We start from the raw sequence: 13293 nt of genomic DNA on the forward strand, positions 1-13293 counted from the left end.
ACGTACGTACTCCTACGTATGGACCGTGGAACGCGGTTTCAGCTTGGACCTTAATTTGGTGCGACTGGTAGACGTACGTACTACTGGTCGTCGAACGTGGACGTCTCTTCCTTGCAAAAGAATCTTAGTTTTGCAGGAAATAGCATGTCCTAGTTTGCAGCAAAATGATGTGCACACACGTGCATTGCAACCATTCGCGGATCTTCGAAAGACACGAGAGATCTGTTCGACGTCGACGGTACCGGCGTACGCCTTGTCTCATGCCGTTGTTGGTTGCACACTGGTAGGCATATGTCTACTTTGCACACGTGACATTTCGATCTTCATCTCCCCCCTTTTTATGACAAGTTGCTCCACACCATGGTTGTATTATCATTCGTGTCCGCGCGCGGCATGGCCAGCTCTAGCTTCATCGTCTTGCCCTCCACGCCCGCCGCCTCTGCATGCCTTCCTCTAAGCAAGCCCGTGGCCGGGGGCGGCAGACAGGGCCGCCGTCGCCTGTCATGCAAGTGCAAAGCCGGCGATGACGACCTGGCGGTGCGTCGTCGCCTCCACCGCCGGGACGTGCTCCTCGGCCTCACCGGGGTCGGAGCCGCCGGCGCCATCAACCTCGGAGGGCTCGCGCTGGCTGCGGAACCAGACTCCGTGCCAGCCACGTGCGTCACCGTGCCCGTCACGGACAAGGTCATCAGGTGCGTCTCGGCCGACGGCTTCAACTGCCCCGGCGTGTACCGCCCTGAGGACGTCGTCGACTTCAGCGCGCTGCCGCCGCCGAACGGCCCCTTGCGCGTGCGCCGGCCGGCCCACCTCGTCGCCGCGGACGCAGAGTACGTGAGGAAGTACGAGGCGGGCGTCCGCATGATGAGAGATCTGGACGCCTCCGGCGACCCGCGCAGCTTCAAGAGCCAGGCCGCCATCCACGAGGCCTACTGCAACTTCCACTACAAGGTCACCGCGGCGGCCTCGAGAACGCCGGAGATCGACTTCGACGTGCACTTCTCGTCCATCTTCGCGCCATGGCACCGGATGTACATCTACTTCTTCGAGCGGATCATCGGCGAGCTCATCGGCGACACCGCCTTCGCGCTGCCGTACTGGAACTGGGACGCGCCGGACGGGATGATGCTGCCGCCGATATTCAACGACGCGTCCTCGCCGCTCTACGACGCCAACCGCGACCAGGCGCACGTCACCGCCGTCATGGACCTCAACAAAGGCCCAGGCGCGGAGAACGATCTTCCTCTCTGCACCGACGACGCCTGCGTAAAGGAGAACAACCTCTCCGTCATCTACCGCCAGATGGCCGTCGACACGGCCCTGCAGTTCCACGGGAACAAGTTCTGCGCCGGCGGCACGCCCGGCTCCCCCGGCTCGCTCGAGAACGCCGCGCACACCGCCGTGCACATCTGGGTGGGCGGGGACATGGGGGTGCTCGGCACGGCGGGGCGCGACCCCGTCTTCTACTCGCACCACGCCAACGTCGACCGCATGTGGCACCTATGGACCACCACGCTCGGCAACCAGGACTTCCTCGGCGCCGGCGCCGGCACCGAGGACGACTGGCGCGACACCAGCTTCGTCTTCTACGACGAGAAGCGCCGGCCCGTGCGCATCAGCGTCCGCGACGTCCTCGACGCCGGCCGGCTCGGGTACACGTACGAGGAGAAGGAGACGCTGGAGTGGCGGGACAAGCGGCCCAAGCCGGCGACCGGGATAGACAGACCGGCCCGCCCAAGCGTCCCCGCCGCCCTCTCCTTCCCCGTGGCTCTCAAGAAGGGCCGGAAGGAGTACGTGACGGTGGAGAGGCCGGAGGAGGCCCGGGCCAGCGGCGGCAGCAGCAAGACGGCGCCGGAGGTGCTGGTGGTGGACGTCACCATCGACCCCTGCGAGTACGCCAAGTTCGACGTGCTCGTCAACGTGCCCAAAGGCCAGGAGGCCCGGGTGGGGCCGCAGGACAGCGAGTTTGCCGGGAGCTTCGAGAACCTGCCACACGGCGGCGGCGACGGCGGCGGCCGGGGCATGGGGAGGCTGACGCTGACGTACCGGTTCGCGCTGCGGGAGCTGGTTGAGGACCTCGGGTGCGACCAAGACCGGCGGCTGGACGTCACGCTCATCCCTCGGGCCGGTGAGATGGTCGTCGTAGAGGGCGTGCGTGTGGAGCTTTGTAAAGACTCGTAGAATGCCCGTACGTTGCTACGAACTATGAATACATGTTTTGTTAGGTGCATATATAAATATAATGTATACTAAATTTTGCATCTATAGAAATGATTGCCCTTAACAATAAAAGAGTAACCGAAGCCCACTTCACTTACGATATAGGTTGATAAGAAATCTAATAGAAAGTTGTGTATATAAAGAGCCATAATTCAACTAATTATTAGTTACAAACTTAAATCTACTTGATGGGTCACTAGTAGAAAAATGATTTTTAGTACCGGTTAGTAAGGACCTTTAGTACCGATTCTGAAACCGGCACTAAAGGATGGGGACTAAAGGTCCCTTCCCCTTATGAAGGATACAACAAGTTTCAGTAGAGGATATTTCAGAAGAATGACTGAAGAGCTTAGCCGCTGCAATCATATGTGTTCTGTTAAAGATCCTGTCACCATAATCATAGGTTGTAGAAGTGGAGCTACAAAAACCAATTTCGAGATGCAGTAGCAAAATGAGTAAGGGACTGGCGGTGTAACATGGCACTGTAACATGCCATTCCCAGGCTTTGTAGAAGAGTGAGCACCTCAATGATGCAAGTGTTGTACGCATGCAGCCGCAGTTCATCAGCTTCCTATCCGGTGCATGTACCAAGAAGGCAAGAACCATTAATCAATCCTTCGAAAAAAAGAACCATTAATGAAAAATGGCGGAGGAACCGAACCACCAGCATAATCTAAAGGGAGATGAAGCCAGCTCCCATGGGTCACAAGCTGGTGGAGAGTAGAGACCAGGGCAGCGAAAGTAGGAGGTCCTACCTCCAAACCATGACATCATCGATGGCCTCCTCTCACCGACGCCACCGTAGCGCGCACGGTGACCGCGTGGTAAGGCCCTAGCGGCCAGGTCCTGTCGAGCCGATCATCGAGCCAGCGCGCCCGGGGGTGGAGCCGGTACAGTTTGGACGCCTTTGTCATCGCCTCGTCTGGTTGCTTTAGGCGGCTCCAACACCACGGTGGTTTGACCATCACAACGTGTTTGGTTCAGGGGAATTAGATATGTGGAATGGAAGTTGAGGGATAAGAAGATTAAAAATCCACTGTTTGATTAGAGGGAATGGGAGTTTAAGTGGAAAGGGGACTGGGAGTTGGGAAAACCAATTTCCACTGATTTTTTCTCAAAAAGTATATTGTTAATTCGTGAGGAGAGTTTTATCCTACGCCAATTCCTATCATATGCCAAACAAGAAAATGGGATTAAAAATCTATTTCTCATGCCTAATCCTTTTATAAACACCCTTGTGCAAACTTTCATTCCCTTGCCGAAGTATTTACCAAACGGGCTGTCACGGGAAACCGAAGCTCGGCGAGGTGGCAGGATCGGCAGCTGTTGTGGGGACGACGGCGTCAAATGTTGCATGCATTTCCGCGGGCCATTTAATTAAAAATAGAGCCCAACTCCCAGTCCATGCTATCCAGTAGCCCAATAGCCCATTACTCCATTGTCGCTCTAACCCTAACCCACACGGACACGCCAGCTCGCAGGGAGGTACTGGCCGCCGGCCGCCGCCTCCTGTCCGCCTCCCCCGTCGTCTTCAACATCTGATCGATCGATGGACACGAGTAGGATCCTGTCTGAACCTGGCCGCGATGGCGCGAACCCACGGCGAAGTGCAGCCATTCCCATGTCGCGCTTCGGGAAGGCCGTCCTCCTCTGCTTGACCCTCTTCGCCGCATGGCACCTCTGCTCTGCCCTGTTCACCGCGGCGCCTCCTGGTCCTGGAGCCGACCATGCGGAAGGCAGCCACGCGTCGTGCCTGCCTCTCGCCAGGGAGGTCGGCGTCCGGGCGGCGGCCGGCACGGGAAGCAACTTCGTCTTCTCGCCGCTGTCCATCCACGCGGCGCTCGCCATGGTGACCGCCGGCGCGCGGGGCGACACGCGTAGGGAGCTCCTGCGGTTCCTCGGCTCAGCTTCGCTCCACGAGCTGCACCACGCGCCGGCGAACGAGCTCGTCGGCAGGCTCAACGGCCTAACGCAGACGTCCTTCGCCTGCGGCGTGTGGGTCGACCGGAGGCACGCGCTCAGGCCAGAGTTCACGGCCACCGGCGCGTCGCGGTACGGCGCCACGGCGGAATCCGTGGACTTCGTGTCGGGCGCCGAGCAGGCGAGGCAGCGCGTGAACGGCTTCGTGGCGGACGCGACGAAGCAGCTCATCCGCGACATCCTCCCTCCCGGCTCCGTCGACTCGTCCACGGCGGTCGTCCTCGCCAACGCGCTCTACTTCAAAGGAGCGTGGTCTCACCCGTTCGACGTCTTCACCGCGCCGTTCCACGTCCCAGGCGGCACCACCGTGGGCGTGCCGTCCATGACGACAGGCCGGTCACAGTACATCGCACTCTACCCGGGCTTCAGGGCACTCAAGCTTCACTACAAGAACGACGTGCAGTGGCAAGCTGATGCATTCTACATGCTGATCCTTCTCCCGGACAGCGGCATTCTCAGTCTCGCCGATCTCTACAACAAGGCGGTGTCGACACCGGAGTTCATCAGCAAGCACACGCCGGTGGAGGAGGTTCCAGTTGGGCGGTTCATGGTGCCCAAGTTTAAGTTCACGTTCGAGTTCGAGGCGTCGTCTGACATGCAAAAGCTTGGTGTCACCAGGGCTTTCTCAGGCGGTGACTTCTCAGGCATGGTGAGCGGCGAGGATGGCCTCTCCATCTCCCGGGTGTACCATAAGGCCACCATCGAGGTGGACGAGCAAGGCACCGTGGCCGCTGCTGCCACGGTCGTCGTACTCATGGAAGGTGCTGCGCTTGAGGAAAGGGAACCACCGCATTTGGTGGATTTTGTGGCGGATCGGCCCTTCTTATTTGCCGTGGTTGAGGAGAGGACCGACGCCGTATTGTTCCTTGGTCATGTGGTCAATCCTCTCGCAGGCTAACTGAATACATAATGATTCTATACTATGTGTAATCCTTTGGTTGTGCAATGGATGATTGAACATGTGGAACCAGCTAACTAATATTTACTCGAGATAAGTGGTGTGGTTTAAGTTCAAATTTGAACCGAGCGGAAGGAGTAGTAGTTAAATGTTTTGTTTGGTTCAGCCTTCTGAACCGGATTCATGTCCAGGAACTCAGAAACCCAACCAAAGAAGCAAATCATGTGCAGTTCAGAAAACTCCTAATTATGCCAAGTACTCCTAATTTTGCTCTGGCATTAATCTGGGACATGATTTTCTTCAAAAGATTTGTTTACAGATGCAGGAAAGTGTTGAAAGATAGCTGAACTTAGTCTTCCATAGAGCATTTGGGTTACCAGCTTCATGTAACACAGATGTTGTCTGCCGCGTAAAATAGTTTCTGTGTGGAGAAGTATTTATTCAGGTCCTGTATATGAAGATGAGTCCTACATCATACATAGTTTCAGACGTGTGGTTAAGAAGAGAGATTGTGTGGTTAAACAAATTCAAAAGAGCGAACAATTGTAAGAAGAATTTTGTAGCCAATTGGGTGATTGTAGAGATCATGAATTGAAGCCTCGACATCCTTTTGCAGCCAAGCGAACATCAAATATGAGTGCTGGACTCTACATTCGCTGAAACAAGCATGGGGGTGAGAGCACCTCTGCATCCCCAAGAGGGTTTTGCTGATTACTGATCGACTGTTGTACTTTGTACTGTTGGATCCTCATGTACTACTTATTCTACAAAGACAGTGCTGGAGAGATTTGTTCCACTTGCTACTGCCTACTGCCAATTCAGTTATCTCTGCACATATTGATGGCGAACTCACCTGGACAGGTATATCAGGTTCTCTGCCTGGCATTTGTTCCACCTGTCACCTCTGTTTCAGTTGTCAGTTTGCAATGCCCTGGCATTAGTTTGGGACTTGATCTTTTGGATAATATAATTCAAACTCTTAAGTAAGCCGTTAATCTTCTTTTGTGAACATCATCAGACACTGGAGCATCTTCAAAGGATTACTGCAGCCCAGCCTTCATAGATTCCTGAAAGTTAGCTAATTCAGATGATTTAATCCATGGATTTCACCCTGAACCTGAAGCTGCATTGGGTACTTGAAGGCTAACTCAATCTATTCTGGAGGTACATGTGGAACAACAACTGAATGTAATTGCCAGACAACCATATCCTAGCTGTACAGCGAAAAAGGAAAAAAAAAAGGTTTTTGTAGTCTAGACAACCACTGGGCCACCCTGTAGAGGCAGATGCCAATTCAGGAACGATCCTCTACAGCCAACGGATGCACCCATCAGGTGAAATCCTAGCCGTTAATCACGCTCTGGTCCAGTGGTCAGATTGCATCAACCAGACTGAAGTGCTTGCCTCCTTATTGGTAAAGGATGCAGCGGTACGAGCCTATAGAACAGATCCTGTTCAAGTAAGGTCGTGTCACATAAAGCAGCGCCTCGCCTTATAAACTACTCCAGCGTCGTCTAAACTAGCGAGGTGGGACTAATTAGAGAGCAGCCATGCAGCAGCACCTACTCAGCCAGAGGATGGAACGGCTGGAAGGGTACCCGGGTCCACTGCCCGGGTCATGGCCCATGATCAAAGCCTAGCCCATGTGTGGAATTATTTATGATCTCAATTTTTTTTGTGAGTTTGAATTATTTATGATCTCGTTGTCTTTTTTTTCTATTTTCGTTGCATCAAATATTATAGCCTCGGGCTATATAAGACGCGCCCCAGCGCACTCGGCGACTCGTGCTCTCTCGCCGTCGTCGTTCCTCACTCTCCTCTCTCGCCGTCGTCGTTCCTCACTCTCCTCTCTCTCGCCGTCTCCAGAACCCATGGCCGAGCGCTTCCCAGGCGACGCCGCGGCGGCGAACGGCTTCGGCCGCCGCCATCTCCACGAGAACGAGGCTCGCCTCCTTTTCGAGGCCGAGTACCCGGTCCCGCCGGACATGCGGGTGCCCGGGGCTTGGAGGATCAGCACCGGCGGCGTGCCGGTGCCACCACCACCCACCGGGGCGGCGCGGCGTGCGGAGATCGCACGCATCCGCGCGTCCCTGCCGCGGGCGGCGAGGGAGGGGCCACGGTACGTTCCCGACAGCCCGCTCTGGGAACCCTACTTTCGCCGCCGTCACGCCGAGCAGCTCGAGGCCACCAACGCGTCGTGCCCTCCGGCAGGCTCAACTCCAATGGCCGGCGCCGGTGGTGGGGCGTGCCCGAGCGCACGTTGGAGGCCGTCCTCGAGTACATCGAGGGCGGCAACACGCCGTGCCTCGAGTACCCCGCTCCCCCGTCCTTCTCACGCCGCCGGGGAAGCTCCTGGACCCCGACACGCATGGAGACCGGGGGGTCCTCCTCCTCGTCCGGCGGCTTGCCCTGCCTCCGCCCCGTCAAGCCGAAGCCCCAGGACACGCCGGTCAGCGCGCGCACCCGCAGCTCCGGCGTCCGCATCGACGCCAACGCCTCCCCACCGACCGGCCGCTTCGTCCTCGTCGAGCCCAAGCCGGAGCCCGACCTCCCGCCGGAGTACGAGGAGATAGCCCGGCGCGGCGTCTCCGACGAGGACGCCCTGCGGTGGGCGCGGGACGACTACCTCCGCGACGAGATGGTCCGGCAGCGCCGGGCCCTGGAGAAGATCGCCGCCCGCAAGCGTGGGCGCGAGGACGAGCACGGCGCCGTGGTCCTCGACAGCGACGACGACGACGCCCCCCCCCCCCTCCCCGGACCGTCCAACCCGCCGCGCCAACCGGGGGAGGGATGCAGAAGGGACGGCGGAGGCACGGGCGGGGGCGGCGACGACGACGACGGCGGCGGTGACTACACGCGGTTCTACAGCCTCCTCGGCTTGTAAACCGCGTGGGCGGGCGGCGAGGGAGACGGCGGGGTAGCCCGCGCAAGTTTTTTTTTCTTTTTTTATAAAATATGTTTAAGTTTGAAAGAACTCGCCGATGTTTGCGTTAAATTTCAGTCGTGTTTGCGCCGTATTTGAATTTTTTAAAAACACGTGGGCGCCGCGACTGGGGGGCATCACGCCTCCAGTGCGCGGTTTTGCGCCGGCGCGCCCCTAGGGGGCGATTTTTTGCCCCTCCTGAGGGGCCAACGGCTGGAGATGCCCTCAGCTGTTGAGTCTGGAGATATTGAAGCAGTTTAATACTATCTACTGCTGCATGGCCTATACTTTCCATTTATATTTACGTAAAATAGTACTAAATTCTTACCTTTTTTTCAGTGACACCTACTCTTTTATCTTTTCCAAATTAAATTGCAGTCGGCCACTAGAAGTAGCAGACTACACCCTGCCAGATTGGAGACATCACACAGACAGAACATACACTTGTTTGGTATAGTACTTTGGTGGCATATACAGTATCTTTCTGTTTGAACACTACTTGCTGGTTGCTGCAACCTCCATTCGGCAACGCTCAGGCAAGCCGAAGCACCGAGGCATGCAAAAACTGACAGCCTGAACATGGTGGCACCAGGGCTTTCGGAGGTGGCGACTTGCCGATTTCTCAGGCATGGTGAGCGGCGGGCATGGGCATGGGCGGTTCTCCATCTCCCGGGTGTACTGTGTACATAAGGCCACCATCGAGGCGGACGGACTAGGCACCGTGGCCTCTGCTTCCACGGTCATACTACTGAAATACTGGATGGTAGTCCGTTTGAGGAAAGCGAACCACAGCATTTGGTGGATTTTGTGGCGGATCGGCCCTTCTTATTCGCCGTGGCTGAGGAGAGGACAGGAGCCTTCTGAATCCCAACCAAAGAATGGCAGGAGATGCAAAGCATGTGTAGTCCATAAAACGTGGACCAGCCATTAATCTTAAGCAAGCAATCAACAAGCCTTTTTTGGGGAGAGCAACAGGTACAGATGCATGAAAGTATTGGAAATATAAGATGAACTTAATCTTCCACAAGCAAAGGAAATTCTTATTCTGAATTCCACAGCTGGTTGCCATTCATGTAATACACTACACTGCTCGGACTATATACACATTTTCCTTACCGAGCTTACTAGCGGTAGGCAAACCACCTACTGTTTTCTCAAAGGCAATTGCAGAGAGTTCCTTCTGAAAATCAAAGGGGCAGAGTTCTTGTCAAATTTATTTATCTGGCTAGTAGTACTAATTAAGAGACAGACTGGATACAAGCGCCATTTGCTAAGGAAGAACTTCCTCCCATCTTGCCCATGTGCCATGTGTAGTCTTCAGACAGTTGTCAGTTTGGTAACTACTCCTAATTTTGCCGTGGCATTAATCTTGGATATGATTGTTTTGATAGGTTTCAAACACTTAAGCAAGCAATCACTAAGCCTTCTTTTTCTTGGAGAGCAACACCCACTCTTGTCTCCTGGAGCATGGTTTACCAGGAGTTACCACATCTTCAGAGGATAAGTCCTGCAGAAATCAGTCTCTACATATTTATTCAGGTCCAATGAAGATGAGTCCTGCAGAAATCAGTGTCTACATATTTATTCAGCCACAAGTTTCGTGACATCTGGGTCAATTTCCTCTCCTAGGTCAGTACTAAAATTATCTCACTGCTACCCTCACTGTCAGATGATCCATCTACTGGTCTTGTAGTCAATTACCTTGGGCAGTACAACACTAACTGGATCATAGATTATTTTGTACAAATGGATGCAGTGTGACATGTCGTGTCAGATCAAGGCGTTGAATCGGCCTGAAGGAGAACCAAACCACTATTAATAATTTCCTCTCCCAATATTATACTGTGAACTCAATCATACATAGTTTGAGATGTATGATGAAGGAGGGAGATTTGTTGGTTAAACAAGTTCGAAAAGAAAAATGTACCTGCAATCCAGATTCATTGTAGTAGATTTGGTTGCCACAAGATAAAAAGAGAGTTGGTTTTCTGAGGAGAATTGGTTTTCAGAGAGTTGCAAAAGTAAAAAAAGATTGTTGTAGTATGTCAGACAACCTCTGAGCCACCCTGCACCAGTGTGAACTGGAACAGGAACGATCCTCTACAGCCGTTGGATGGCACCCATCAGGGGATCCAAGCCGTTAATCACGCTCTGGCCCAGAGGTGAGAATGCATCAACCAGACTGAAGTGCTTGCCTCCTTATTGGTAAAGGATGCAGCGGTACGAGCCTATAGAACAGATCCTGTTCAAGTAAGGTCGTGCTACATTCAGCACCGTCTCGCCTTATAAACCACTCTAGCGTTCTCTAAACTAGCGAGGTGGGACTAATTAGAGAGCAGCCATGCAGTAGCGCCTACTCGGCCAGAGCATAGAACGGCTGGAAGGGCAAGCGGGTCATGGCCCATGATGTACTAGGTGGGCACGAGAATGATCAAAGCCCAGCCCATGTGAGGAATTATTTATGTTCTCTTTTCTTTTGCAAATTTGAATAATTTATGATCTCGTTGTCCATTTTCCATTTTCGTTGCATCAGCTGTTGAGTCTGGAGATATTGAAGCGGTTTAATATCTACAACTGCATGGCCTATACTTTCCATTTATATTTACGTAAAATAGTAAATTCTTAGCTTTTTTCAGTGACACCTACTCCTTTTTCTTTTCCAAATTAAATTGCAGTCGGCCATTAGAAGTAGCAGACTACACACTGCCAAACGTGGACCAGCCATTAATCTTAAGCAAGCAATCAACAACCCTTTTTTGGGAGAGAAACGACAGTCACTCTTACTTCCTGAAGCATCAGCTATAGATGCATGAAATTGTTGGAAAGATAAGCTGAACTTAGTCTTCGACAAGCAAAGGAAAGTCTTGTTCTGAATTCCACAGCTGGATTGCCATTCATAACGGGACTCTCTACACAACATTTTCCTTCCTCAACAGTCAACCTACTGTTTTCTCATAGTCAAAGGTGCAGAGTTCCCATCATTTTTTTTATCTGGCTACTACTAAGAGAGAGAGACTGAATACAAGCGCCATGTGTGGTCTTCAGACAGTAGAAGCAAGGGATCACCTCTGTTTCAGCTGCCAGTTTGGTAAGTACTCCTAATTATGCCCTGGCATTAATCTTGCACTGTATATGATTGTTTTGATATGTTTCAAACACTTAAGCAAGCAATCACTAAGCCTTCTTTTTCTTGGAGAGCAACACGCACTCGTGTCTCCTGGAGCATGGTTTACCAGGAGTTACCATACTTTACGGATGCAGGAAAGTGTTGAAAGATGAGCTGAACTCAGACTTACATAGAGCATTTGGGTTGCTAGCTTCATGTAACACAGATCCATGTAGAAGAATTTCTGCGTGGAGAAATATCTATTCAGGTCCAATGAAGATGAGTCCTGCAGAAATCAGTCTCTACATATTTAGTTAGCCGCGAGTTTCATTCCATCTGGGTCAATTTCCTCTGCCAGGTCAGTAGTAAAATTATCTCACTGCTACCCTCACTGTCAGATGATCCATCTAGTGGTCTTGTAGTCAATTACCTTGGTCAGTAGAACACTTGTTGGTTAAAAAAGTTTGAAAGAAAATAAATGTACTTGCATTCCAGATCCATTATAGAACTGAATAATGCATAGTTTTCAAGAGAATTGGTTGCCAGAAGATAAAAACAGAGTTGCAAAAGCAAAAAGGTATTGCTGTAGTCTGTCAGACAACCTCTGAGCCAACCTGCACTAGTGTGAGCCAGGCAGGCAGGAATGATCCTCTACAGCCGTTGGTTGGCTCCGATCTGAAGCAGGAATGATCCTCTACCAATGGAACTAATCAATCACTTGCTTTCCCGAACTGGACAGCAGGATTTTATCAGCACTAGACTTGAATCGCGTCGATGACTCTAATCTTTAGAGACAGAAGCAGAGGTTGGATATGGATCATGATCAAGTCTACCTCGTAAGTGAAGTGCTTGCCTCCTTATTGGTAATAAAGGATGCAGCGGTACGAGCCTATAGAAAAGATCCTGTTCAAGTAAGGTCGTGTTACCAGCAGCAGCGCCTCGCCTTATAAACCACTCCAGCGTCCCTTAAACTGGCGAGGTGGGACTAATTGAGTATTGGAGGCACATGCAGCAGCGCCTCCTTAGGCAGAGCTTGGAAGGAAGGAGGTTAGAGGCCCATGTACAAGGGCACGAGAATGAGCAAAGCTCAGCCCATCAGAGAAATGTTGAGATGTGGAGATTTTGAACTAGTGTAAATATATGGCAAATGCTGCATAGCCTCTACTTTCCATACCTAGTATTGAACAATGCTTGTTGTAACTTATTTCAACACAGCTAGTCTTTTGTTTTCTTTAGCTTTTATATATATGCGAAATTAAATTACAGTCAGTCATTACCAAAGTAGCAGACACATTGCAAGGTTTGAAAGAAGAGGGGGGGAAATGTGACCGATAGCAACAAAACTAGAGAGGAAAATGGGTGTGGTGTGAAGCTCCGGAACACCTACACTTTGCTGAAGTGTCTTTTTGTTTTGTTGAGTCAGCTGTTGAAATAGTATTCCAGTGGGAACGCTGCTTGCTGCAATTTCACTTCCAATAGTATCAGAAATCCCTTATTTTTTGCGGGTGCGAAATCCAACAAGTCAAGGTATAGCACGGCCTCTGACCGCCATCCTTCCTTCCTCGGTGGGGAGCACGGCGGTGTCATCCTTGGCGCCACCCTCGGCCTCGCCAGAGGGAGGCGCGCACACATGCAACGACAGCGCGGCGCGACGCGTCTTATGCCTGATGGCCGACACAGCCGAATTGCCATATATATATATGGATGAATGCATATCAGGGACCAATAGACTGAAACCCACTCTGCAACATGGTTTCTAGAGTCAGTCGCTACAAACACGTGAAAGGAAGTACCTTCAGGCAGCGCTTACGACGAACATAGACGACCTGATTGACAACAGAAGTACAGTATGTTGCTCGTCAAGGCCTTGCCTAGCTACTGAATACGAATCAAGTGTGTATCTGTCCATCGGTATTCTTCTTCTGCAGAGTGTGTGCGTGCTTCTAGTTATGCCTTCAAAACAGAGTACATATGACGGCGAAAAACGGAACAGATCATCAGGCTCAGTACCCTAGAACAACACATTGGTGAATCACAATTGTTGCATGTTTTGGCTAGAACAAGATTTGGTTTTTCTTTAATGAGCATCATTTTTTGTTGCCCGGACTGTTGCGAACGAACAAGATTATAAGAAACAAGATTTAGTCAGAAAAAGAATTTGTTGCGAAC

The 13293-nt window shown here is 52.1% G+C and overlaps 2 protein-coding genes and 2 non-coding genes across 4 annotated transcripts; 2 read left to right on the forward strand and 2 right to left on the reverse strand.

Annotated features, from left to right (window-relative positions):
* The first annotated feature begins 339 nt into the window (after positions 1-339).
* LOC543157 (polyphenol oxidase I, chloroplastic) lies at positions 340-2284 on the forward strand. Its single transcript, XM_044551420.1, has one exon. The coding sequence runs from the start codon at positions 361-363 to the stop codon at positions 2176-2178; it is 1818 nt and encodes a 605-aa protein (XP_044407355.1). The 5' UTR covers positions 340-360; the 3' UTR covers positions 2179-2284.
* A 1401-nt stretch (positions 2285-3685) lies between these two features.
* On the forward strand, positions 3686-5192 carry LOC123130084 (putative serpin-Z12). The gene has a single exon (XM_044550037.1). The coding sequence runs from the start codon at positions 3767-3769 to the stop codon at positions 5093-5095; it is 1329 nt and encodes a 442-aa protein (XP_044405972.1). The 5' UTR covers positions 3686-3766; the 3' UTR covers positions 5096-5192.
* A 1153-nt stretch (positions 5193-6345) lies between these two features.
* LOC123132882 (small nucleolar RNA U3) lies at positions 6346-6564 on the reverse strand. Its single transcript, XR_006465106.1, has one exon. It is a non-coding gene; the product is annotated as a small nucleolar RNA U3 (small nucleolar RNA).
* Positions 6565-10057: 3493 nt separating this feature from the next.
* LOC123132877 (small nucleolar RNA U3) lies at positions 10058-10278 on the reverse strand. Its single transcript, XR_006465102.1, has one exon. It is a non-coding gene; the product is annotated as a small nucleolar RNA U3 (small nucleolar RNA).
* Between the last annotated feature and the right edge of the window lie 3015 nt (positions 10279-13293).

This window comes from Triticum aestivum, chromosome 6A (genome assembly GCF_018294505.1).
Source record: "Triticum aestivum cultivar Chinese Spring chromosome 6A, IWGSC CS RefSeq v2.1, whole genome shotgun sequence".
NCBI classification, from domain to species: Eukaryota; Viridiplantae; Streptophyta; class Magnoliopsida; order Poales; family Poaceae; genus Triticum; species Triticum aestivum.

What these genes read in the sequence shown, in the direction of transcription:
- LOC543157 (XM_044551420.1), top strand. Translation starts at nt 361, where the DNA reads ATGGTTGTATTATCATTCGTGTCCGCGCGCGGCATGGCCAGCTCTAGC.
- LOC123130084 (XM_044550037.1), top strand. Translation starts at nt 3,767, where the DNA reads ATGGACACGAGTAGGATCCTGTCTGAACCTGGCCGCGATGGCGCGAAC.